The 26,566-nt window shown below is 51.3% G+C and overlaps 1 protein-coding gene across 1 annotated transcript in view; it reads right to left on the reverse strand.

The window, feature by feature from the left end:
* NELFA (negative elongation factor complex member A) overlaps positions 1 to 26,566 on the reverse strand; it is a 114,444-nt gene that overhangs the window by 38,267 nt on the left and 49,611 nt on the right. The window contains exon 8 of the mRNA XM_075332886.1: positions 13,536 to 13,647. Within this exon, the coding sequence (XP_075189001.1) occupies positions 13,536 to 13,647 (112 nt within the window). The remainder of the gene's footprint in view (positions 1 to 13,535; positions 13,648 to 26,566) is intronic.

The following is a 26,566-nucleotide window of genomic DNA, read 5'->3' on the forward strand; positions in this document are numbered from 1 at the left end:
GCATGAAAACTGAGGAGCCCGTGATCCCACGGGAGGGTGGTGTATAGCCAGAAGGGGAGGGGCCTTACACTTTTAAGTGTAATACTTTGTGTGGCCTCCGGAGGCAGTAGCTATACACCCAATTGTCTGGGTCTCCCAATTAGGAGCGACAAAGAAAAACCCTGTGCCTTAGCCCCTTTGCTCCTTGTGGACGACATGCTGTTGTCTCCTAGGAGAGTGATCACTGAGGGTATATGGAAAGGGGTACACAGCCCGACCGAACAGAAATATGTATATAAATACGTATCTATTCCGGCACCCTGGGGGGGACCAGCACCGGGTGACCGGTGTGGCTGACCGACCGCTAAAAAGCGGAGTGTGTGTCCTTCAGATTCCCTGCCTTAGGTCTCCCAGAGCTGCAGAGCTCTTCTCTGATAATCCTCCACCGGCAGAATGCCAAAAACATGGCTGCCGGAGCTCTCAGGGGAGGAGTGGAGCCGTGGGCGGTGCTAGAAAAGTGCGGGAATCTGGGGTCCCCACAGTGATCAGTGAGGGGGGAGGAAACATACAAGATGCTCCGGCCCTCACATCCGACGTCAGGTCGGCAGTCCCGCCCTTACCCCTGACAGGCAGGCCCGGGGGCGGGATTTTTGCTACTAGGCCGCGATGAAGCCGGGGACTAAATTTAAGACCGCGGCCGACAAGCAGGCGCGGTCGGCGCGGAAGTCCGCCGGTCTTCACAAATCAGCAGCTGCTGCAGCGTCCGGGAAGAAGGCGCTCCATGCACAATCCCCATGGGGACACAGAGTACCTTATAGATGCAGGGCCAGGTCCCTGAGGATGAATAGACTCCTGTCCAGCAGATTCCCACAGGGGCTGCGGAGGGAGCCCGGTCCCAGTGAATGGATGACCGGTCAGGATCCCACTTCTCCCAGAGCCACTAAGGGATGGTGAAGGAAAACGGCATGAGGCTCCGGCCTTTGTACCCGCAATGGGTATCTCAACCTTAACAGCACCGCCGACATAGTGGGGTGAGAAGGGAACATGCCCGGGGCCCCGTGGGGGCCCTCTTTTCTTCCAACCGACATAACTAAGTTGAGAATGCATGAGTGGATGTGTGCCTCCTTCCACACAAAGCATAAAACTGAGGAGCCCGTGATCCACGGGAGGGTGTATAGGCAGAGGGGAGGGGTTACACTTTTTAAAGTGTAATACTTTGTGTGGCCTCCGGAGGCAGAAGCTATACACCCAATTGTCTGGGTCTCCCAATGGCGCGACAAAGAAATAAAAATATTACTTGTGTAGTTGTCAGAGGCAAACATAAAAATGTCCTATAAAGTAAGCACTGAGACAAACGGAGGAAAATAAAAACATAATAGCTTTTTTTAATCAGGTCTCAAAAAAAAAAAAAAGTAAATGGAAGTCAATCCAAATCATTTTGACCTCAAATTTTAATATAAAAACTATAGCTTAATCCTGAATAAAAAAAAAAAAAAAAAATAATTTTAATAGATAAAATAAATAAAATCGAAGTCAATCAAAATCATATGACCTCAAGTTTTAATGTAAAACTAAAGCTCAACCCTGGGGAAAAAAAAACCAAAAAAAAAAAACCCCAAAAACAACAACCTAGGAATAAGGATCCAGTGACTGGTAGAACAAAAGTTACCAGGTTATTTTTTTTGCCTTTTTCTTTTTAAATAAATATCGCTTTTTTTTTTTTTAAATTGCACTGTACTTGAAGGATGTTACTATTTTCTCTACAAGATATGATAAGATGAATGGTATCAAACAAAAAGAAGGGAATTTTGTTACTTACCGTAAATTTCTTTTCTTCTAGCTCCAATTGGGAGACCCAGACGATTGGGTGTATAGCTACTGCCTCCGGAGGCCACACAAAGTATTACACTAAAAAGTGTAAGGCCCCTCCCCTTCTGCATATACACCCCCCGTGGGATCACGGGCTGCTTCAGTTTTAGTGCAAAAGCAAGAAGGAGGAAAGCCAATAATTGGTTAAACAATTCAATCCGAAGGAACATCGGAGAACTGAAACCATTCAACATGAACAACATGTGTACCCGAACAACCAAAAAACCCGAAGGAACAGGAGCGGGTGCTGGGTCTCCCAATTGGAGCTAGAAGAAAAGGAATTTACGGTAAGTAACAAAATTCCCTTCTTCTTCGGCGCTCCATTGGGAGACCCAGACGATTGGGACGTCCAAAAGCAGTCCCTGGGTGGGTAAATTAATACCTCAAGTTTGGACTGTAAAAACAGCCCTTCCCTACATGGAGGCAACCGCCGCCTGCAGGACTCTTCTACTTAGGCTGGCATCCGCCTAAGCGTAGGCATGCACCTGATAACGCTTGGTGAAGGTGTGCAGACTCGCCCAGGTAGCCGCCTGGCACACCTGCTGAGCCGTAGCCTGGTGCCATAATGTCCAGGACGCACCCACGGCTCTGGTAGAATGGGCCTTCAGCCCTGATGGAACCGGAAGCCCAGCAAAACGGTAGGCTTCAAGAATTGGTTCCTTGATCCATCGAGCCAGGGTGGATTTGGAAGCCTGCGACCCTTTGCGCTGACCAGCGACAAGTACAAAGAGTGCATCCGAGCGGCGCAGGGGCGCCGTGCGGGAAATGTAGATTCTGAGCGCTTTCATCAGATCCAACAAATGCAAATCCAATTCATATCGATGAACTGGATGAGGACAAAAGGAATGTAAGGAGATATCCTGACTGAGATGAAAAGGGGGATACCACCTTAGGGAGAAACCCCGGAATCAGGCGCAGCACTACCTTGTCTTGGTGAAACACCAGGAAGGGAGCTTTGGATGACCGCGCTGCTAGCTCGGACACTCTCTGACGAGACGTGACCGCTACCAAAAAGGCCACTTTCTGTGAAAATCGAGAAAGTGAAACATCCCTCAGAGGCTCGAAGGGCGGCTCCTGGAGAGCAATTAGTACCCTGTTCAGATCCCATGGGTCTAACGGCCTCTTGTACGGAGGGACAATGTGACAAACCCCCTGCAGGAACGTGCGTACCTGAGGAAGTCGTACTATGCGCTTCTGAAAGAATACAGACAGCGCTGGGACTCGTCCGTTAAGGGAGCCGAGCGACAAACCTTTTCCCAAACCAGATTGCAGGAAGGAAGGAAAAGTAGGCAATGCAAATGTCCAGGGAGACCCTCCCTGAGCAGAGCCCTAAGATAAGAATATCTTCCACGTCTTGTGGTAGATCTTGGCAGACGTCGGCTTCCTAGCCCGTCTCATGGTGACAATGACGTCTTGAGATAATCCTGAAGACGCTAGGATCCAGGACTCAATGGCCACACAGTCAGGTTCAGGGCTGTAGAATTCAGATGAAAAAAACGGCCCTTGGGACAGTAAGTCTGGCCGGTCTGGTAGTGCCCACGGTCGGCCGACCGTGAGATGCCACAGATGCAGGTACCACGACCTCCTCGGCCAGTCTGGGGCGACGAGGATGGCGCGGCGGCAATCGGAGCTGATCTTGCGTAGCCCTCTGGGCAACAGTGCCAGAGAGGGAAACACATAGGGTAGCTGGAACTGCGACCAATCCTGAACTAAGGCGCCTGCCGCCAGAGCTCTTTGATCGTGAGACCGCGCCATGAAAATCGGGCCCTTGTTGTTGTGCCGAGACGCCAGTAGGTCGACGTCCGGCCTCCCCCAGCGGCTACAGATTTCTTGAAACCCGTCCGGGTGCAGAGACCATTCCCCTGCGTCCATGCCCTGGCGACTGAGGAAGTCTGCTTCCCAGTTTTCTACGCCCGGGATGTGAACTGCGGATATGGTGTATGCTCTGTCTGCCACCCACATCAGAATCCGCCGGACTTCCTGGGAGGCTTGCCGACTGTGTGTTCCGCCTTGGTGGTTGATGTATGCCACCGCTGCGAAATTGTCCGACTGAATTCGGATCTGTTTGCCGTCCAGCCTCTGCTGGAAGGTTTGCAGGACAAGATACCCTGCCCAGATTTCCAGAACATTGATCTGAAGGGTGGACTCCTCTGAAGAGAGTCCTTGCCCGTCTGAGAAAGGGGTACGTTCCTGTCTAGGGACGTCGACTTCCCATCCCATTGGCGAAGAATGTCCTATAGAAGTGGACGCAGATGAAACTGCGCGAAAGGGACTGCCTCTGCATGAGGCGTCTTAAGGGGTGTGACTGGCCTTGAAGGAGAGACTGCACCCCCGTCTGTAGTGAACGCTGTATGTTCAGCGGGAGCTGCACTATCGCTGAGTGTGAAGCTCCATGCCAAGATATGTCAGCGATTGGGTCGGTGTCAGATTTAACTTTGAAAAGTTTATGATCCACCCGAAACTCTGGAGAGACTCCAGCGCCACGTTCAGGCTGTGTTGGCATGCCTCTTGAGAGGGTGCCTTGACAAGTAGATCGTCCAAGTAAGGGATCACAGAGTGACCCTGAGAGTGCAGGACTACTCCCACTGCTGCCATGAACTGGTGAAAAGCCGTGGGGCTGTCGCCAGACCGAAGGGCAGGGCTACGAACTGAAGATGCACGTCTTCAATAACGAAACGTAGCCAACACCGGTGCTCTGGAGCAATCGGCACGTGGAGATAAGCATCCTGATGTCTTTGACGCTAGGAAATCTCCTTGAGACATTGAGGCAATGACGGAGCGGAGGGATTTCATCCGGAACCGCCTGGTTTTCAAGTGCTTGTTGAGCAGGTTTAGGTCCAAAACGGAACGGAAAGAGCCGTCGTTTTTTGGTACCACAACCAGATTGGAGTAAAAACCTTATCTTGTTCCTGAGGAGGAACAGGGATTACCACTCCTTCTGCCTGCAGAAGAGCATCGGCTCGGTCGGGAGGTGAGGAAGTTCTGAAGATCTAGTCGGAGGACGAGAACAGAACTCTATCCTGTACACGTGAGACAAAATGTCTCTCACCCACCGGTCTTTGACCTGTGGCAGCTAAATGTCGCCAAAGCGGGAGAGTCTGCCACCGACCGCGGATGCGGAGAGAGAGGGCTGAACGTCATGAGGAAACCGCCTTGGTAGCGGTTCCTCCGGCTGCCTTCCTTGGGCGTGATTGAGCCTGTCAGGAATCTGCGCTTCTCTGAGCCTTTTGAGTCCTTTTGGACGAGGACAATTGGGACCTGCCCGAGCCTGGGAAGGACCGAAACCTCGACTGTCCCTTCCTCTGTTGTGTTGTTTGATCTGGGCTGGTGTAAGGAAGAGTCCTTACCCTTGGACTGTTTAATGATTTCATTCAATCGCTCACCAAACAGTCTGTCACCAGATAATGGCAAACTGGTTAAGCACTTTTTTGGAAGCAGAATCTGCTTTCCATTCCCTCAACCACAAGGCTCAGCGTAAAACCACGGAGTCGGCGGACGCCACTGACGTACGGCTCGTAGTGCAGGACAGCATTAATAGCGTAAGTCGCAATGCAGACATTGCGAGGTTAAGGACGCCATCTGCGGCACAGATGTACATGTGACAGTGTCCACGTGCGCAAGACCAGCTGAATAGCTTGGAATGCCCATACGGCTGCGAATGCCGGAGCAACCGACACGCCGATAGCTTCATAGACAGAGTTCAACCAGAGGACCATCTGTCTGTCAATGGCATCTTTAAGTGAAGTCCCATCTTCCACTGCAACTATGGATCTAGCCGCAAGCCTGGAGATTGGGGGATCCACCTTTGGGCACTGTGTCCAGCGCTTGACCACGTCAGGGAGAAAAAAGGATAACGTGTATCCTTAATACGATTGGAGAACGCTTATCTGGATAAGTGTGGTGTTTCCGGATTGCTTCTCTGAAGTCAGAGTGGCCAGAAAAGTACTCAAAATACGCTTGAGATACTGAAAAGGGATTTCCCCTGCTGTGAAGCTGACTCCTCCACCGGAGGAGCTGAGGGAGAAATATCCAACATTCCCTTGATGGACGCTAGGAGATCATTCACTATGGCGTCACCATCCGGAGTATCCGGATTGAGAGCGGTCTCAGGATCAGAGTCCTGATCAGCTACGTCTGCCTCATCATACAGAGAGTCCTCCTGCTGGGACCCTAACCAGTGATGAAGCCGAGTGCCGCTCCCAGCGAGCTCGCTTAGACTGTCTGGGACTGACGTCCGTGTCAGAGCCTGCGCCCTGGGATGCATGGGACCCCCCCCGGAGCACTGATTTGTTCCAAATGAGGGCGGCCAGGGAGCATTGTATCAACATTGCCCATGGTCCGTCTGGACTGCAAAGTCTCTAAGATGTTAGACACAGTCACAGACAATCTATCAGCCGAAACTGCAACTCCGTCCCTGTCCCTGGACAGGGTTCACAGGTGGTTCCTTTGGCCACCTCTAGCAGAGACCCCGGCTGACCAATTGCTACAGGGGAGCATTGCACACAATGGGGACAGTGGAACCTGCCGTGTGGAACAGTATCACATGCAGTACAAGCAGCATAGAAAGCCTGTGCCTTGGCACCCTTTCTTTTTTGCTGCTGTTGTCTAGCCATCTAGAAGCATTAGCCAAGAATAGCGACCGTACAGTGCAATGTATAGCATACAAGCAGAAAGTACAAATGAACACTTCAGCACATGCAGTACAAGCAGCATAGAAAGCCTGTGCCTTAGCACCCTTGCTTTTTTGCTGCTGTTGTCCAGCCATCTAGGAGTATATAGCCAAGAATAGCGACCGTACAGTGCAGTGTATAGCATACCAGCATAAAGTACAAATGAACACTTCAGCACATGCAATACAAGCAGCCTAGAAAGCCTGTGCCTTAGCACCCTTGCTTTTTGCTGCTGTAGTCTAGCCATCTAGGCATAAAGTACAAATGGCATTAGTGGGGTCAGCACTTCAGGTGCTGCTTACCGCCCGCACAAAGGCGGGTGTGTGGTCGCCCGAATCCTGTGACTGGTTGCCTAGAGCTTGTCTCCGTTCTCCAGCCCAGACGGCGTGCAGGAATGGCTGCCGGCGTCTTGTGAAGAGGGGCGGGCCGTGGGCGTGCCCCAGACAAGAGCGGGAAACTGGCGTCCCACTGTGTCCAGTGAAGGGGGCTGGAGAATGCAAAGCAGACTCCAGCTCTCGGCGCTGACTTTCTGTACAGCGTCCCGCCCCTCCCCTGACTGGCAGGGCTGGGGGCGGGAACGAAGCGAAAACTAGGCCGCAAAGCCGGGGACTCGAGTAATAAGCGCGGCCGTCCTATGTGCACGGCCAGCGCGGAAGTCCCCGGCGCACCACAAGTCCCAGCCGCGCCACAGTGTAAAACACCCCGCAGCGGCCGGCGCGGCAGTTTCTAACACATAAATTCACTCAGCTAAGCTGCAGTGAATAATAGCACAAGCGCTCCGCGCTGTTGTCCCCGGCGCACTAGCACTCCCAGCACTGCTGGTGTGTGTGTGCGCGATGTGTACGGGGACACAGAGTACCTTAATGTAGCAGGGCCCTGTCCCTGACGATACCCAGCTCCATATCCAGCAGGTTCTCCGGGTCTGTGGATGGAGCTCGGTCTCAGTGCCTGGAGACCGGTAAGATCCCACTTCACCCAGAGCCCCGAGGGGGGATGGGGAAGGAAAACAGCATGTGGGCTCCAGCCTCCGTACCCGCAATGGGTACCTCAACCTTAACAAACACCCGACAAAAGTGGGGTGAGAAGGGAGCATGCTGGGGGCCCTAGTATGGGCCCTCTTTTCTTCCATCCGACATAGTCAGCAGCTGCTGCTGACTAAAAACAGTGGAGCTATGCGTGGATGTCTGACCTCCTTCGCACAAAGCATAAAACTGAAGCAGCCCGTGATCCCACGGGGGGTGTATATGCAGAAGGGGAGGGGCCTTACACTTTTTAGTGTAATACTTTGTGTGGCCTCCGGAGGCAGTAGCTATACACCCAATCGTCTGGGTCTCCCAATGGAGCGCCGAAGAAAGAAGGGAATTTTGTTTACTTACCGTAAATTCCTTTTCTTCTAGCTCTAATTGGGAGACCCAGACAATTGGGTGTATAGGCTATGCCTCCGGAGGCCGCACAAAGAACTACACTTAAAAGTGTTAGGCCCCTCCCCTTCTGCCAATACACCCCCCGTGCTCCCACGGGCTGCTCAGTTTTGGTGCAAAAGCAAGAAGGAGGAAAAAATAATTATAAACTGGTTTAAAGTAACTTCAATCCGAAGGAAACTCGGAGAACTGAAACCATTCAACATGAACAACATGTGTACACAAAAAAACAGGGGCGGGTGCTGGGTCTCCCAATTAGAGCTAGAAGAAAAGGAATTTACGGTAAGTAAACAAAATTCCCTTCTTTTTCGCTCTATTGGGAGACCCAGACAATTGGGACGTCCAAAAGCAGTCCCTGGGTGGGTAAAATAATACCTCGTAAGAGAGCCGTAAAACGGCCCTTTCCTACAGGTGGGCAACCGCCGCCTGAAGGACTCGTCCACCTAGGCTGGCATCCGCCGCAGCATAGGTATGCACCTGATAGTGCTTCGTGAAAGTGTGCAGGCTCGACCAGGTAGCCGCCTGACACACCTGTTGAGCCGCAGCCTGGTGCCTCAAAGCCCAGGACGCTCCCACGGCTCTGGTAGAATGGGCCTTCAGCCCTGAGGGAACCGGAAGCCCAGCCGAACGGTAAGCTTCGATAATTGGCTCCTTGATCCACCGAGCCAGGGTTGATTTGGAAGCCTGTGACCCTTTACGCTGGCCAGCGACAAGGACAAAGAGTGCATCCGAGCGGCGCAGGGGCGCCGTACGAGAAATGTAGAGTCTGAGTGCTCTCACCAGATCTAACAAGTGCAAATCCTTTTCACATTGGTGAACTGGATGAGGATAAAAAGAGGGTAAGGAAATATCCTGATTGAGATGAAAGGGGGATACCACCTTAGGGAGAAATTCCGGAACCGGACGTAGAACCACCTTGTCCTGGTGAAAAACCAGAAAAGGGGCTTTGCACGACAACGCTGCTAGCTCAGACACTCTCCGAAGAGAAGTGACTGCTACTAGAAAAACCACTTTCTGCGAAAGTCGTGAGAGGGAGATATCTCTCATTGGCTCGAATGGTGGTTTCTGAAGAACCATCAGCACCCTGTTTAGATCCCAGGGTTCTAACGGCCGCTTGTAAGGTGGAACGATGTGACAAACTCCCTGCAGGAACGTGCGTACCTGTGGAAGTCTAGCTAGGCGCTTCTGGAAAAACACAGAGAGCGCTGAAACTTGTCCCTTAAGGGAACCGAGCGACAAACCCTTTTCCAGTCCAGATTGAAGGAAGGACAGAAAAGTAGGTAATGCAAATGGCCAGGGAGAAAAACCCTGAGCAGAGCACCACGACAGGAAAATTTTCCACGTCCTGTGATAAATCTTGGCGGACGTTGGTTTCCTAGCCTGTCTCATAGTGGCAATGACTTCTTGAGATAACCCTGAAGACGCTAGGATCCAGGACTCAATGGCCACACAGTCAGGTTGAGGGCCGCAGAATTCAGATGGGAAAAACGGCCCTTGAGACAGCAAGTCTGGTCGGTCTGGTAGTGCCCACGGTTGGCCGACCGTGAGATGCCACAGATCCGGGTACCACGACCTCCTCGGCCAGTCTGGAGCGACGAGGATGGCGCGGCGGCAGTCGGCCCTGATCTTGCGTAACACTCTGGGCAACAGTGCCAGCGGAGGAAACACATAAGGGAGCTGAAACTGCGACCAATCCTGAACTAAGGCGTCTGCCGCCAGAGCTCTGGGATCTTGAGACCGTGCCATGAACGTTGGTACCTTGTTGTTGTGCCGGGACGCCATGAGGTCGACGTCCGGCACCCCCCAGCGGCAACAGATCTCCTGAAACACGTCCGGGTGAAGGGACCATTCCCCTGCGTCCATGCCCTGGCGACTGAGATAATCTGCTTCCCAGTTTTCCACGCCTGGGATGTGAACTGCGGATATGGTGGAGGCCGTGGCTTCCACCCACATCAAAATCCGCCGGACTTCCTGGAAGGCTTGTCGACTGCGTGTGCCGCCTTGGTGGTTGATGTATGCCACCGCTGTAGAATTGTCCGACTGAATTCGGATCTGCTTGCCTTCCAGCCACTGCTGGAACGCTTTCAGGGCAAGATACACTGCCCGAATTTCCAGAACATTGATCTGAAGCGAGGACTCTTGCCGGGTCCACGTACCCTGAGCCCTGTGGTGGAGAAAAAACCGCTCCCCACCCTGACAGACTTGCGTCCGTCGTGACTACTTCCCAGGATGGGGGTAGGAAGGATTTCCCCTTCGACAATGAAGTGGGAAGAAGCCACCACCGAAGGGAAGCTTTGGTCGCCTGAGAGAGGGAGACGGTCCTGTCGAGGGACGTCGGCTTCCTGTCCCATTTGCGTAGGATGTCCCATTGAAGAGGACGCAGGTGAAACTGCGCGAAAGGGACTGCTTCCATTGCTGCCACCATCTTCCCCAGGAAGTGCATGAGGCGCCTCAAGGGGTGTGACTGGCCTTGAAGGAGAGATTGTACCCCTGTCTGTAGTGACCGCTGCTTGATCAGCGGAAGCTTCACTATCGCTGAGAGGGTATGAAACTCCATGCCAAGGTATGTGAGCGATTGGGCCGGTGTCAGATTTGACTTTGGAAAATTGATGATCCACCCGAAACTCTGGAGAGTCTCCAGGGTAGCGTCGAGGCTGTGTTGGCATGCCTCTAGAGAGGGTGCCTTGATCAACAGATCGTCCAAGTACGGGATCACCGAGTGACCCTGAGAATGGAGGACCGCAACTACTGTAGCCATAACCTTGGTGAAAACCCGTGGGGCTGTTGCCAGGCCGAATGGCAGTGTCACGAACTGCAGGTGTTCGTTTCCTATGCATGTGGCTGCTTCAATTTGCGCTTGACCTGCTGAGATAGCTTGCAGCGCCCATACGGCTGCGAATGCTGGGGCAAAAGAAGCTCCGATAGCTTCATAGATGGATTTCAACCAGAGCTCCATCTGCCTGTCAGTGGCATCTTTGAGCGAGGCCCCATCTTCCACTGCAAGTATGGATCTAGCCGCCAGTCTGGAGATTGGAGGATCCACTTTGGGACATTGAGTCCAACCTTTAACCACGTCCGGGGGGAAAGGATAACGTGTATCCTTAAGGCGCTTAGAAAAACGCTTATCTGGACAAGCATGGTGATTCTGGATTGCCTCTCTGAAATCAGAGTGGTCTAGAAACATACTCTGTGTCCGCTTGGGAAACCTGAAACGAAAGTTCTCCTGCTGAGAAGCTGACTCCTCCGCCGGAGGGGCTGAGGGAGAAATATCCAGCAACTGATGGATGGACGCAATAAGATCGTTTACTATGGCGTCCCCGTCTGGAGTATTAAGATTGAGAGCGCTCTCAGGATCAGAATCCTGATCAGCTGTCTCCGCATCATCAACCAAAGATTCCCCCCGCTGAGACCCTAAACAATATGATGTCGAGGGAAATTCTAAGCGAGCCCGCTTAGTCAATCTGGGGCTGGGGTCTAAGTCAGAACCCTCAGACTGGGATGTAGGAGATACCCCGGGAGGACATTGTTGGTCCAACTGAGGGGGGCCCGGGAACAACGATTCAACAGGGTCCCGTTGCTGAGATACCGGCCTGGACTGCAAGGCTTCTAGTATCTTAGCCATAGTCTCAGAGAGTTTAGCAAACTCAGTCCCCGTCACCTGGACAGTGCCAACAGGTGGCTCCCCCTGGGCCCCTCTTAGCATAGGCTCCGGCTGAAGAAGTGGCACAGGGGTCGAACACTGCACACAATGAGGGTCAGTGGAACCTGCCGGTAGTGGGGTCTTACAAGCGGCGCAGGCAGCATAATAAGCCTGTGTTTTGGCACCCCTGCCTTTTGTGGGCGCCATGCTATAGTTTTCCTTGAGTATATAGCCAGAATGCACTGTGCTCATACAGTGTAAAGTATATATGATACACAAATAATGTACCAATACCCTACAGCACCATGGGGCTAGCACCAACAGGTGCTGCTTACCAGCCGCCTAAAGCGGTTGTGAGGCCACCAGAGACCGTGTCTGGGTCTCCCAGGACTTGTCCCTCTTCTGCAGCGTCGGTGGAGCTGACAGGAATGGCTGCGGCGTCCTGACGAGATGAGGGAGCTGTGGGCGTGGCCGAGAAAGAGCGCGAACTGGTGCTCACACCGTGCACAGTGAGGGGGGTGGAGTATGTAAATCATACTCCAGCCCTCAGAGCTGCTCGCTCCGTGCAGCGTCCCGCCCTTCCCCCTGCCTGTCAGGGCTGAGGGCGGGAGAAAAGTAAACTAGGCCGCAAGGAAGCCGGGGACTCTAGTAATAAACGCGGCCGCCGTAAAAGCGCGGCCGGCGTGAAAGTCCCCGGCGAACTACAAGTCCCAGCCGCGCCGCAGTGTCCCATGGCAGCGGCGGTTAGTGCGGTAGCCCTTACATATAAACACACTCAGCGACGCTGAGTGTGTAATGGCACATATAGACCCGGTCAGCGCCGCGGTCCCCGGTGCACTAGCACACCCAGCAAAGCTGAGGTGATGCCGTGCGCGGTCCCCACAGGGATACAGAGTACCTCCAAGATGCAGGGCCATGTCCCTGAACGATACTCGGCTCCTATCCATCAGGCTCCACAGGAGTTGTGGATGGAGCACGGTCTCAGTGCCTGGAGACCGGTAAGATCCCACTTCACCCAGAGCCCAGAGGGGGATGGGGAAGGAAAGCAGCATGTGGGCTCCAGCCTCCGTACCCGCAATGGATACCTCAACCTTAACAACACCGCCGACAAGAGTGGGGTGAGAAGGGAGCATGCTGGGGGCCCTATATGGGCCCACTTTTCTTCCATCCGACATAGTCAGCAGCTGCTGCTGACTAATCTGTGGAGCTGTGCTGTGTGTGTCTGACCTCCTTCGCACAAAGCAAAAAACTGAGCAGCCCGTGGGAGCACGGGGGGGGTGTATTGGCAGAAGGGGAGGGGCCTAACACTTTTAAGTGTAGTACTTTGTGCGGCCTCCGGAGGCATAGCCTATACACCCAATTGTCTGGGTCTCCCAATAGAGCGAAAAAGAAATAAATATATATTTATACGTATGTGTGTAATATAATTATATATTTTATAATATTTTAATATACACACACACACACACACACACACACACACACACACCCCCCATACAACTGGGTGGGGGGAAAAAAAAAAAAAAAAAAAAAAAAAAAAAGGAGGGGGGAGGGGGGGGGGGGGAGAGAAGAGTATTTGCATATCCCAGGGGTTAAAGAAGCAGCCGTAACCGTTACATTCTGCATTATGAAAACATATTTGACCCAGCCACCTGTATTATGAAGGAGTGATTCATTACCATTCATTTCTTGAAGATAAACCCAAATAATGTCCTTTGAAGAATGACTACCCACAGAGGCCATCATTAGTAGTTAAGGCTGAAGCATTTCTGCTCTTACAGGGATTCTTTACTCCAGCTACACCACTTTCCTGCAAATGTTTTGAGGCTTTCAGCATTTAAGTAAAAGACTGTAATGGTAATCAGGCCCTAATTACTGAGAAAATGGGTTTGGATTTCCAAAAGATGACCGTGGAGCCGCTGGGGAGCCGCTGGGGAGCACGCCGTATGCACTCACCTTGCTGGGCCTCGGATGCGGGGATGTAGGAGGAGGACGGCACCACACTGGGAGTCGCTGGCAGGTAGCTTGTAGATGGAAGCGCACTCTCATTGTTGAGGGTACCTAGTTTCTGCAAATTAATTTTTACAATTAGTATTAAACGAGACTCGCTGCCTATAAATACTTTAGATTTCCAGAACAGACAGTCGGTAGGAGATATTTAATATCACTTTATGATTACTTTGCTGACCTCATGTGTGATCTTAACCAGCGTTCAGTCTGTGCGCCACTTTTTACCATTAGTGATTTTCATGTATGGATAAATTACTAATTAACCCCTTAAGGACGAAGCCAGTTTTGTCCTTAATGCCCAGGCCATTTTTTGCAATTCTGACCAGTGTCACTTTATGAGGTCATAACTCTGGAACGCTTCAACGGATCCCGGTGATTCTGACATTGTTTTTTCGTGACATATTGTACTTCATGATAGTTATAAATTTAGAACGATATTTTTTGCTTTTATTTGTGAAAAAATCGGAAATTTGATGAAAATTTTGAAAATTTTGCAATTTTCAAACTTTTAATTTTTATGCCCTTAACCCAGAGAGTTATGTCACACAAAACAGTTAATAAATAACATTTCCCACATGTCTACTTTACATTAGCGCAATTTCTGAAACAAAATGTTTTGGGGTTAGGAAGTTAGAAGGGGTCAAAGTTCATCTGCAATTTCCCATTTTTTCAACAAAATTCACAAAACCATTTTTTTAGGGACCACATCACATTTGAAGTGACTTTGAGAGGCCTAAGTGACAGAAAATACCTAAAAGTGACACCATTCTCAAAACAGCACCCCTCAAAGTACTCAAAACCACATCCAAGAAGTTTATTAACCCTTCAGGTGCTTCACAGGAACTAAAGCAAAGTGGAATGAAAAAAAGCAAAAAATAAAATTTTACCTAAAATGTTGCTCTACCCCAAATTTATTCACTTTTAGAAGAAATAACACAACAAAATGAACCCCAAAACTTGTTCCCCACTTTCTTATGAGCGCGCCAATACCCCACATGTGGTCAGAAACCTTTGTTTGGACAAATGGGAGGGCTCGGAACAGAAGGAGCAATATTTGAATTTTGGAAAGCAAATTTGGCTGAAATAGATTGCGGGCACCATGTTGCATTTACATGTCCGCTAAGGTACCTAAACAGCAGAAACCCCTCACAAGTGACACCATTTTGGAAACTAGACCCCTTAAGGCTTCTATCTAGGGGTATAGTGAGCATTTTGGATCCACAAGTACTTCACAGATTTTGATAACGTTACGTTGTCACATTGAAAATTTTCATTTTTTTCTCAAAAATGTTGCTTTAGCATCAATTTTTTCACTTTTTCAAGAGGTAATTCCAAAAATTTGACCCCAACGTTTGTTACCCACTTTTTTATGAGCGCGGTGATACCTCACTTGTGGTCTGAAACCTTTGTTTGGAGAAATGGGAGGGCTTGGAACGGAAGGAGCAATATTTGAATTTTGGAAAGGAAATTTGGCTGAAAAAGATTGCAGGCACCATGTCGCATTTGGAGGACCCCTAAGGTACGTAAACAGCAAAAAAACACCACAAGTGACCCCATATTGGAAACTAGGCCCCTCAAGGAATTTATCTTGATGTTTGGTGAGTACCCTGAACCTCCAGGTGCTTTACAGAAGTTTATAACGTTGAGCCATGAAAATAAAAAAATAAAATTTTACCACAAAATTGTTACTTCAACCAGGTAGCTTTTTTTTTCACAAGGGTAACAGGAAATAAATCACCATGAAATTTATTGCGCAATTTCTCCTGAGTTTGTTGATATCTTGTATGTGGTGGAAATCAACTGTTTGGGCACACTACAGGGCTCAGAAGAGAAGGAGTGCAGTTTGACTGCAAAATTGGCTGGAATCAATAGCGGACGCCATGTTGCATTAGGAGAGCCCCTGAGGTGCCTAAGCAGTGGAGGTCCCCCACAAGTGACCCCATTCTGGAAATAAGACCCCTCAAGGCTTTAATCTAGGTGTATATAGAGCATTTTGAATCCACGAATACTTCACAGAATTTGATAAGCTTAGGTTGCCATATTGAAATTTTCATTTTTTTCACAAAAATGTTGATTTAGCGACACATTTTTCACTTTTTCAAGAGGCAACAACAAAACGTGTACCCCACAGGTTGTTATCTAATTTCTTGTGAGCGCAGGGATACCACACATGTGGCCAAAAACCTTTGTTTGGATAAATGGGAGGGCTTGGAATGGAAGGAGCACCATTTGAATTTTGGAAAAGTTGAAGTAAATTGCGCGCACCATGTCACATTAGCAGGGCCCCTTGGGTACCTATACATCAGAAACCCCCCACAAGTGACCTCATTTTGGAAACTGGATTTTATTCAGGAGTATAGTAAGCATTTTGAATCCACAGGTACTTCACAAAAATGTTGCTGTAGCAACAAATGTCTCACTGTTAAGGGGGCTTTACACGCTGCGACATCGCTAATGCGGAGTCGTTAGGGTCACGGAATTGGTGACGCACATCCGGCCGCATTAGCGATGTTGCTGCGTGTGACACCGATGAGCGATTTTGCATCGTTGCAAAAACGTGCAAAATCGCTCATCGGTGACATGGGGGTCCATTCTCGATTATCGTTACTGCAGCAGTAACGATGTAGTTCGTCGTTCCTGCGGCAGCACACATCGCTATGTGTGACGCCGCAGGAACGAGGAACCTCTCCTTACCTGCCTCCCGGCCGCTATGAGGAAGGAAGAAGGTGGGCGGGATGTTCCGGCCACTCATCTCCGCCCCTCCGCTTCTATTGGGCGGCCGCTCAGTGACGTCACTGTGATGCCACACGGACCGCCCCCTTAGAAAGGAGGCTGTTCGCCGGTCACAGCGACGTCGCCGGGCAGGTAAGTATGTGTGATGCGTCTGCGCGATGTTGTGCGGCACGGGCAGCGATTTGCCCGTGTCGCACAACAGATGGGGGCGGGTACCCACACTAGCGATATCGGGACCGATATCGCAGCGTGTAAAGTAGCCTTTAGGCTATGTGGCCATGATCCAGCGACACGGCGTCTAGTACACAGTGTCAGCCTCCTGCAGAAATGTGAGTGTTGTCCACGGGAGAACGCAGCTGCCCATGCCCACGATTTGGGTTCAGGCTGCTGTGGACTTTAGTTTTATTCTACCTGCAAAGAACACTCATCTCCGCAGCATAAATTGACATGCTGAGGCTCGGGAAGCTGCGCCACAGGTCGGTTTGTGCTGCGGAGAAAAGAAACACAGTGGGCACGGGATTTCTAAAAATCCTGCCACTGTGCTTCTACTGCACAACGCAGCGTTATGGACGCAGGGAAAACACTCTGCGCCCAAAACGCTGCAAACCCTGATTGTGGGCACACAGCGTAAAATGCTACAGTGGATGAATGGATAGATGTCAAACATATATAACGTCCCACCCCCCTGCATATTCTAAGCTGGCGCCCTTTAGTGCCTTTCATGTGACACTAAAGGATGCCTAGCCTTGTATTTAGCCCAAAAAAAAAAAAAAAAAAATTAAAATAAATGACGTGGGGTCCCCCCTATTTTTGATAGCCAGCTAGGGTAAAGCAGACAGCTGTAGCCTGCAAACCACAGCTGACAGCTTCATCTTGTCTGGTGATCAATTTGGAGGGCTCCCCAAGCTGTTTTTTTTTTTTAATTATTTATAAATAAATAATTAAAAAAAACAAACAAACGTGGGGTCCCCCCAAATTAGATCACCAGCCAAGGTGAAGCTGACAGCTGGGGTCTGGTATTTTCAGGATGGGAAGAGCCATGGTTATTGGACTCTTCCCAGCCTAAAAATAGCAGGCCGCAGCCGCCCCAGAAGTGGCGCATCCATTAGATGCGCCAATTCTGGCGCTTCGCCCCAGCTCATCCCGCGCCCTGGTGCGTTGGCTAACGGGGTAATGAATGGGGTTGATACCAGGTGTGTAATGTCACCTGGCATCAAGCCCAGCAATTAGTTATGTCACGGCGTCTATCAGATACCCGACATAACTAATTGACAGTAATAAGAAAAAAAATTGACAACAAAAAAAAATTTATTTGAAAAAACACTCCCCAAAACATTCCCTGATTGACCAATTTATTGAAAAGAAAAAAAAAAATCCACTATAATCCATTTGGACGTCCCACGTCGCCTCTGGACCTTCTAGAATATGGGGGACACGTTCAGGGAACGTATCCCCCATTTTCTAGGAGGGCAGACCCTCCATTTGAGGAGAGTGGGTGCAAAAAGCTGCACCCACTCTCCCCGGGTCACAGCTGCACAGTGCTGAGCAGCATCAGCAGCCAGCGTCCTGAACACAGGAAGCTGTCATCTGCTCGGCACATGTGACCGGCGTCTGCAGAGAAGGAGGAGGGGGCCGCGGGGGATCAGCGCTCCGGTATGTATGACACCGGGGGACACCGGGGGACACCAGGGGGGGGTAGGGGGGGACCCGGCAGGGCCTAGGGAGCAGGTTTCTGTCGTATGTGTTATGGCACATACGACAGAAACCATAGGAACACTGTAAATGCGGCCGGCGCGCTGCTGTGCTCTCCGATGCGCGCGGCCATCTTGGATTTTCGGGAGGGGGTTGGGGGTCGGGGGGGGCACTTTGGGGATACCGAGGGGACCGGAGGGAACCGGGAAAAAGATTTATCTCCCATCTGGCATGTTTGATCATGCCAGATGGGAGATAAATGATTTTTTACCGGCGCGGTCATTTACTATAACTTGATGATCGGTATACGGTGTATACCGGTCATCAGGTGAGCGGGGACCAGAAAAACCGGCCAGAATCATGATCTCCAGGGTCTCAGCTACCCCCGGCAGCTGAGACCCCGGAAATTTTCTGACTCTGGGGGGCGCTAGACCCTTTTTTCCGACCGCCGTTTTAAAACGGCAGAAAGGAATAAGTACCCTTTTTTAGTGCCGTTTTAAAACGTAACGCGGTCGTAATGGGGTTAATGATTAGCTTTGCCATGTAAGGCTGCTTTCACACATCAGTTTTTTGCAATCAGGCACAATCCGGTGCTTTGCAGAAAAAACCCATCCGTTTTTTTTTTTTGCCGCCGGATGTGTTTTTCCTCAGACTTGCATTAGCACCAGATTGTGGCGCATGGCCTTGCGTTGCGTCCGTTTTTTGCCGGATGCGGCATATTTAGCCGATGCAGCGGCCGGATGGAACGTTACATGCAGCGTTTTTTTGTATGCGTCGAAAAACCGCATTGCGCCAGATCCGTTGCGATTTACAATGCAAGCCTATGGACGCAGGTTTTTGAACTGCGCATACTCAGTATCAAACCGGATCCGTCAAAAAACGGACGGGCCGCATGGAAATACGTATGCAACGGATCTGTTTTTTTTCGCCGCATCAGTTGCATAGGTTTTTGAGCCGGATTGTGCCTGATGAGAAAAAAACCAAAAACAAACTGATGTGTCAAAGCAGCCTTAATGACAGGGAGCACACGGACTGTACACCGATACCATCCATGTGCAGTCTGTCATTTTCATGCACCCGTAGACTTTTATTGAACATTTTCATATGTGATGCCGGGAAAAAAAAAACAAACCAAAAAAAACGGACACATCTGGTTTTTGCACAGACAAGGTCCACAAATGAAAAAAATGTGACGTGAGCAGTCCTACAGACTATAATGAGTATGTGCTCCATCCGTGAAACTAATACATAGAATGTGTGAAAAGAAGGGAATTTTGTTTACTTACCGTAAATTCCTTTTCTTCTAGCTCCAATTGGGAGACCCAGACAATTGGGGTGTATAGCTTCTGCCTCCGGAGGTCACACAAAGCATTACACTTAAAAGTGTAAACCCCTCCCCTCTGCCTATACACCCTCCCGTGCATCACGGGCCCATCAGTTTTGGTGCAAAAGCAGGAAGGAGGAAACTTATAAATTGGTCTAAGGTAAATTCAATCCGAAGGATGTTCGGAGAACTTAAACCATGAACCAAAGAACAATTCAACATGAACAACATGTGTATACAAAAGAACAACAGCCCGAAGGGCACAGGGGCGGGTGCTGGGTCTCCCAATAGGAGCTAGAAGAAAAGGAATTTACGGTAAGTAAACAAAATTCCCTTCTTCTTTGTCGCTCCATTGGGAGACCCAGACAATTGGGACGTCCAAAAGCAGTCCCTGGGTGGGTAAAGAATACCCCGGTAATAGAGCCGAAAGACGGGCCCTTCCTACAGGTGGGCAACCGCCGCCTGGAGGACTCGCCTACCTAATCTGGCATCTGCCGAAGCGTAGGTATGCACCTGATAGTGTTTCGTGAAAGTGTGCAGACTCGACCAGGTAGCCGCCTGACACACCTGCTGAGCCGTAGCCTGGTGCCGCAATGCCCAGGACGCACCCACGGCTCTGGTAGAATGGGCTTTCAGTCCTGAAGGGACCGGAAGGCCAGAAGAACGGTAGGCTTCAAGAATTGGTTCCTTGATCCACCGAGCCAAGGTTGACTTGGAAGCCTGCGACCCTTTACGCTGGCCAGCGACAAGGACAAAGAGCGCATCCGAGCGGCGCAGGGGCGCCGTACGAGAAATGTAGAGCCGGAGTGCTCTCACAAGATCTAACGAGTGCAAATCCTTTTCACATTGGTGAACTGGATGTGGACAAAGAGAAGGTAAGGAGATATCCTGATTGAGATGAAAAGGGGATACCACCTTCGGGAGAAATTCCGGAACCGGACGCAGAACCACCTTGTCCTGGTGAAACACCAGGAAGGGAGCTTTGCATGACAGTGCAGCTAGCTCAGACACTCTGCGAAGTGATGTGACTGCCACTAGGAAGACCACCTTCTGCGAGAGGCGAGAAAGAGAAATATCTCTCATTGGCTCGAAGAAGGGAATTTTGTTACTTACCGTAAATTCCTTTTCTTCTAGCTCCTATTGGGAGACCCAGACGATTGGGTGTATAGCTACTGCCTCCGGAGGCCACACAAAGCATTACACTAAAAAGTGTAAGGCCCCTCCCCTTCTGGCTATACACCCCCAGTGGGATCACTGGCTCACCAGTTTTAGTGCAAAAGCAAGAAGGAGGAAAGCCAATAACTTGGTTAAACAAATTCACTCCGAGTAACATCGGAGAACTGAAAAACCGTTCAACATGAACAACATGTGTACCCGAAAAAACCCAAAAATCCCGAAGGACAACAGGGCGGGTGCTGGGTCTCCCAATAGGAGCTAGAAGAAAAGGAATTTACGGTAAGTAACAAAATTCCCTTCTTCGTCGCTCCATTGGGAGACCCAGACGATTGGGACGTCCAAAAGCTGTCCCTGGGTGGGTAAATTAATACCTCAAGTTAGAGCTGCAAAACAGCTCTCCCCTACGAGGAGGCAACCGCCGCCTGCAGGACTCTTCTACCTAGGCTGGCGTCCGCCGAAGCGTAGGTATGCACCTGATAATGTTTGGTGAAAGTGTGCAGACTCGACCAGGTAGCTGCCTGGCACACCTGTTGAGCCGTAGCCTGGTGTCGTAATGCCCAGGACGCACCCACGGCTCTGGTAGAATGGGCCTTCAGCCCTGATGGAACCGGAAGCCCAGCAGAACGGTAGGCTTCAAGAATTGGTTCTTTGATCCATCGAGCCAGGGTGGCTTTGGAAGCCTGCGACCCTTTGCGCTTACCAGCGACAAGGACAAAGAGTGCATCGGAGCGGCGCAGGGGCGCCGTGCGGGAAATGTAGATTCTGAGTGCTCTCACCAGATCTAACAAATGTAAATTCTTCTCATACCGATGAACTGCATGAGGACAAAAAGAAGGCAAAGAGATATCCTGATTAAGATGAAAAGAGGATACCACCTTCGGGAGAAACTCCTGAATAGGGCGCAGCACTACCTTGTCCTGGTGGAAGACCAGGAAAGGAGCCTTGGATGACAGCGCTGCTAGCTCAGACACTCTCCGAAGAGATGTGATCGCTACCAGAAAAGCCACTTTCTGTGATAGTCTAGAAAGTGAAACCTCCCTCAGAGGCTCGAAGGGCGGCTTCTGGAGGGCAACTAGTACCCTGTTCAGATCCCATGGATCTAACGGCCGCTTGTACGGGGGTACAATATGACAAACCCCCTGCAGGAACGTGCGCACCTTAGGAAGCCGTGCTAGACGCTTTTGAAAAAAGACGGATAGCGCCGAGACTTGCCCTTTAAGGGAGCCGAGCGACAAACCTTTTTCTAACCCAGATTGCAGGAAAGAAAGAAAGGTAGGCAATGCAAAAGGCCAGGGAGACACTCCCTGAGCAGAGCACCAGGATAAGAATATCCTCCACGTTCTGTGGTAGATCTTAGCGGACGTGGGCTTCCTAGCCTGTCTCATGGTGGCAACGACCCCTTGGGATAATCCTGAAGACCCTAGGATCCAGGACTCAATGGCCACACAGTCAGGTTCAGGGCCGCAGAATTCCGATGGAAAAACGGCCCTTGGGACAGTAAGTCTGGTCGGTCTGGTAGTGCCGACGGTTGGCCGACCGTGAGATGCCACAGATCCGGATACCACGCCCTCCTTGGCCAGTCTGGGGCGACGAGTATGACGCGGCTGCAGTCGGATCTGATCTTGCGTAGCACTCTGGGCAAGAGTGCCAGAGGTGGAAACACATAAGGGAGCCGGAACTGCGACCAATCTTGCACTAAGGCGTCTGCCGCCAGAGTTCTGTGATCGCGAGACCGTGCTATGAAGGTTGGGACCTTGTTGTTGTGCCTGGACGCCATTAGGTCGACGTCCGGCCTTCCCCAGCGGCTACAGATTTCCTGAAACACGTCCGGGTGAAGGGACCATTCCCCTGCGTCCATGCCCTGGCGGCTGAGGAAGTCTGCTTCCCAGTTTTCTACGCCGGGGATGTGAACTGCGGATACGGTGGAGGCCGTGGCTTCCACCCACGTCAGAATCCGCCGGACTTCCTGGAAGGCTTGCCGACTGCGTGTCCCTCCTTGGTGATTGATGTATGCCACCGCTGTGGAGTTGTCCGACTGAATTCGGATCTGCTTTCCTTCCAGCCACTGCTGGAAGGCTAGTAGGGCAAGATACACTGCTCTGATTTCCAGAACATGGATCTGAAGGGTGGACTCCTGCTGAGTCCACGTACCCTGAGCCCTGTGGTGGAGAAAAACTGCTCCCCACCCTGACAGACTCGCGTCTGTCGTGACTACCGCCCAAGACGGTGGTAGGAAGGATCTTCCCTGTGATAATGAGGTGGGAAGAAGCCACCATTGCAGAGAGTCCTTCCGAAAGGATACTTTCCTGTTCAGGGATGTTGACTTCCCGTCCCATTGGCGGAGAATGTCCCAATAAGAGGACGCAGTGAAACTGCGCAAACGGAACCGCCTCCATTGCCGCCACCATCTTCCCGAGGAAGTGCATGAGGCGTCTTAAGGAGTGCGACTGACCTTGACGGAGAGTCTGCACCCCAGTCTGTAGTGACCGCTGCTTGTCCAGCGGAAGCTTCACTAGCGCTGACAGGCTATGAAACTCCATGCCAAGATACGTTAGTGATTGGGTCGGTGACAGGTTTGACTTTGAGAAGTCGATGATCCACCCGAACGTCTGGAGAGTCTCCAGCGCAACATTCAGGCTGAGTTGGCATGCCTCTTGAGAGGGTGCTTTGACACGTAGATCGTCCAAGTAAGGGATCACAGAGTGTCCCTGTGAGTGCAAGACTGCTACCACTGCCGCCATGACCTTGGTGAACACCCGTGGGGTTGTCGCCAGACCGAATGGCAGAGCTACGAACTGAAGATGGTCGTCTCCCATCACGAAACGTAGAAAACATTGGTGCTCTGTAGCAATCGGCACGTGGAGATAAGCATCTTTGATGTCTATTGATGCTAGGAAATATCCTTGAGACATTGAGGCAATGACGGAGCGGAGGGTTTCATCCGGAACCGCCTGGCCTCCACGTGCTTGTTGAGCAGTTTTAGGTCCAGAACGGAACGGAAAGAGCCATCCTTTTTTGGCACCACAACCAGATTGGAGGAAAACCGTGTCTTGTTCCTGAAGAGGAACAGGGATTACCACTCCTTCTGCCTGCAGAAGAGCATCGGCTCGGTGGGGAGGTGGGGACGTTCTGAAGAATCGAGTCGGAGGACGAGAACAGAACTCTGTCCTGTGCACGTGGGCACAATGTCCCTCACCCACCGGTCTGTGACCTGTGGCAGCTAAATGTCGCCAAAGGCGAGCGAGTCTGCCATCAACCGCGGATGCGGAGAGATGAGAGAGCTGAGAGTCATGAGGAGACCGCCTTGGTAGCGGTTCCTCCGGCTGCCTTCCTTGGGCGTGATTGAGCCCCCGGAAACTGAGCCCCTCTGAGGCTTTTCAGCTCTTCTGGACGAGGACAATTGGGACCTGCCCGAGCTTGGGAAGGACCGAAACCTCGACTGTCCTTCCAGGACAGCATTAATAGGGTAAGTCGCAATGCAGACATTGCGAGGTTACGGACGCCCCTGCGGCACAAATGTACATATGCTCAAGACCAGCTGTGCAAGAACAGCTGAAAAGCTTAGGGTGCCCATACGGCTGTAAATGCCGGAGCAACCGACACGCCGATAGCCTCATAGACAGATTTCAACCAGAGTCCATCTGTCTGGCATCTTTAAGTGAAGTCCCATCTCCACTGCAACTATAGCTCTAGCCGCAAGCCTGGAGATTGGAGAATCCACCTTTGGACCCTGGGTCCCGCGCTTGACCACGTCAGGGGGAAAAGGATAACGTGTATCCTTAATACGTTTGGAGAAAACGCTTATCTGGTAAGCGTGGTGTTCCTGGACTGCTTCTCTGAAGTCAGCGTGGCCAGAAAAATACTCAATATACGTTTGAGCTACTGAAATGGGACTTCTCCTGCTGTGAAGCTGACTCCTCCGCTGGGGGAGCTGAGGGAGAAAAGATCCAACATTCCATTGATGGACGCTATAGGATCATTCCTTATGGCGTCACCATCCGGTGTATCCGGATTGAGAGCGTTGTCAGGATCAAAGTCCTGATGAGCTACGTCTGCCTCATCATACAGAGAGCCTCCTGGGACCCCCCCCCGGAGCACCGATTTTATTCCCAATGAGGGTGGCCAGGGAGCAATGATCCAGATTGCCCATGGCCTGTCCGGACTGCAAGTCTCTATCCCATTGCAACTCCATCCCTGTCCTTGGACAGGGTTGACAGGTGGTTCCTTTGGCCACGTCTAGTAGAGACCCCGGCTGACCAAGTGCTCCAGGGGAGCATTGCACACAATGGGGTTCAGTGCCGTGGAACAGTATCACATGCAGTAAAAACAGCATCGAAAGCCTGTGTTGCTTATATGCTGCTGCCGACTAGCCATCTAGGACATAGAGCCAATAATGGCGACCGTACAATGCAATGTATAGCATACAAGCATAAGTACAAATGAACACTGCAACCCCTGCAATACAAGCAGCATAGAAAAAACCTGTGCCTCAGCACCCCTGCTTTTCTGCTGCTGTAGTCTAGTCATTCTAGGCGAAAATAGCCCAGACTAGCGACCGTACAGTGCAGTGTATAGCATACAAGCATAAATACACATGAACACTTCAGTACGTGCAATACAAGCAGCATAGAAAGCCTGTGCCTTAGCACCCATGCTTTCCTGCTGCTGATGTGTCGCCATCTAAGAGGGCATATAGCCAAAGATAGCGACCTATGCAGTGTAAGCATAAAAATACAAATGGACAACTGCGGTATTTAGTGGGGTCAGCACTTCAGGTGCCACTTACCGCCCGCCTATAAGCGGGTGTGTGGTCGCCCTAGTCCTGTGCCTGGTTGCCCAGAGTCCGATCTCTCAGCTCGGACTGCAGGAATGGCTGCCGGCGTCTTCTCCAGCTCGTGTGAGTAGGGGCGGGCCGTGGGCATGCCCCCAAGTCAGAGCGGGAAACCGGCGTCCCACAGTGTCCAGTGAGAGGGCTGGAGCATGTAAATAAGGCTCCAGCCCTCGGCGCTGCTGATTGTACAGCGTCTCTCCCCTACCCTGATTGACAGGGTGGGGGCGGGAACGAAGCGGAGCTAGGCCGCAAAAGCCGGGGACTGGATTTATAAGCGCCGCCGCCGTAAAAGCGCGGTCGGCGCTAAGTCCCCGGCGCACTACAAGTCCCAGCCGCGCCGCCGCTCCCGGAGCGGTAGTTCCCCATACATAAAGTCACTCAGCTAGGCTGCAGTGACTGTAACCCTTTACTGTCCCCGGCGCACTAGCACACCCAGCAAGTCTGGAGTGTGCTGTGCCTGTGTGTACGGGGACACAGAGTACCTGAATGGTGCAGGGCCATGTCCCTGAACGGTACCCAGCTCCGTATCCAGCAGGTTCAATGGGTCTGTGGATGGAGCCCGGCCTCAGGGCTTTGGGGCCGGTAAGATCCCACTTCCTCAGAGCCCCTCAGGGGGATGTGGAAGGAAAACAGCATGTGGGCTCCAGCCGCCGTACCAGCAATAGGTACCTCAACCTTACAAACCACAAGCGGGGTGAGAAGGGAGCATGCTGGGGGCCCTATATGGGCCCTCTTTTCTTCCATCCGATATAGTCAGCAGCTACTGCTGACTAAACAGTGGAGCTATGCGTGGATGTCTGACCTCCTTCGCACAAAGCAGAAAACTGGTGAGCCAGTGATCCCACTGGGGGTGTATAGCCAGAAGGGGAGGGGCCTTACACTTTTTAGTGTAATGCTTTGTGTGGCCTCCGGAGGCAGTAGCTATACACCCAATCGTCTGGGTCTCCCAATGGAGCGACGAAGAAAGGTGGTTTCTGAAGAGCCATTAGCACCCTGTTCAGATCCCAGGGTTTTAGCGGGCGCTTGTAAGGGGGGACTATGTGGCAAACCCCCTGCAGGAACGTGCGTACTTGCGGAAGCCTTGCTAGACGCTTTTGAAAAAATACAGAGAGCGCAGAGACTTGTCCCTTAAGAGAGCCGAGGGACAGCCCCTTTTCCATTCCGGATTGAAGGAAGGAAAGAAAAGTGGGCAAGGCAAATGGCCAGGGAATAAAACCCTGA

Source organism: Anomaloglossus baeobatrachus, chromosome 1, assembly GCF_048569485.1.
Source record: "Anomaloglossus baeobatrachus isolate aAnoBae1 chromosome 1, aAnoBae1.hap1, whole genome shotgun sequence".
In the NCBI taxonomy this organism is placed as follows: Eukaryota; Metazoa; Chordata; class Amphibia; order Anura; family Aromobatidae; genus Anomaloglossus; species Anomaloglossus baeobatrachus.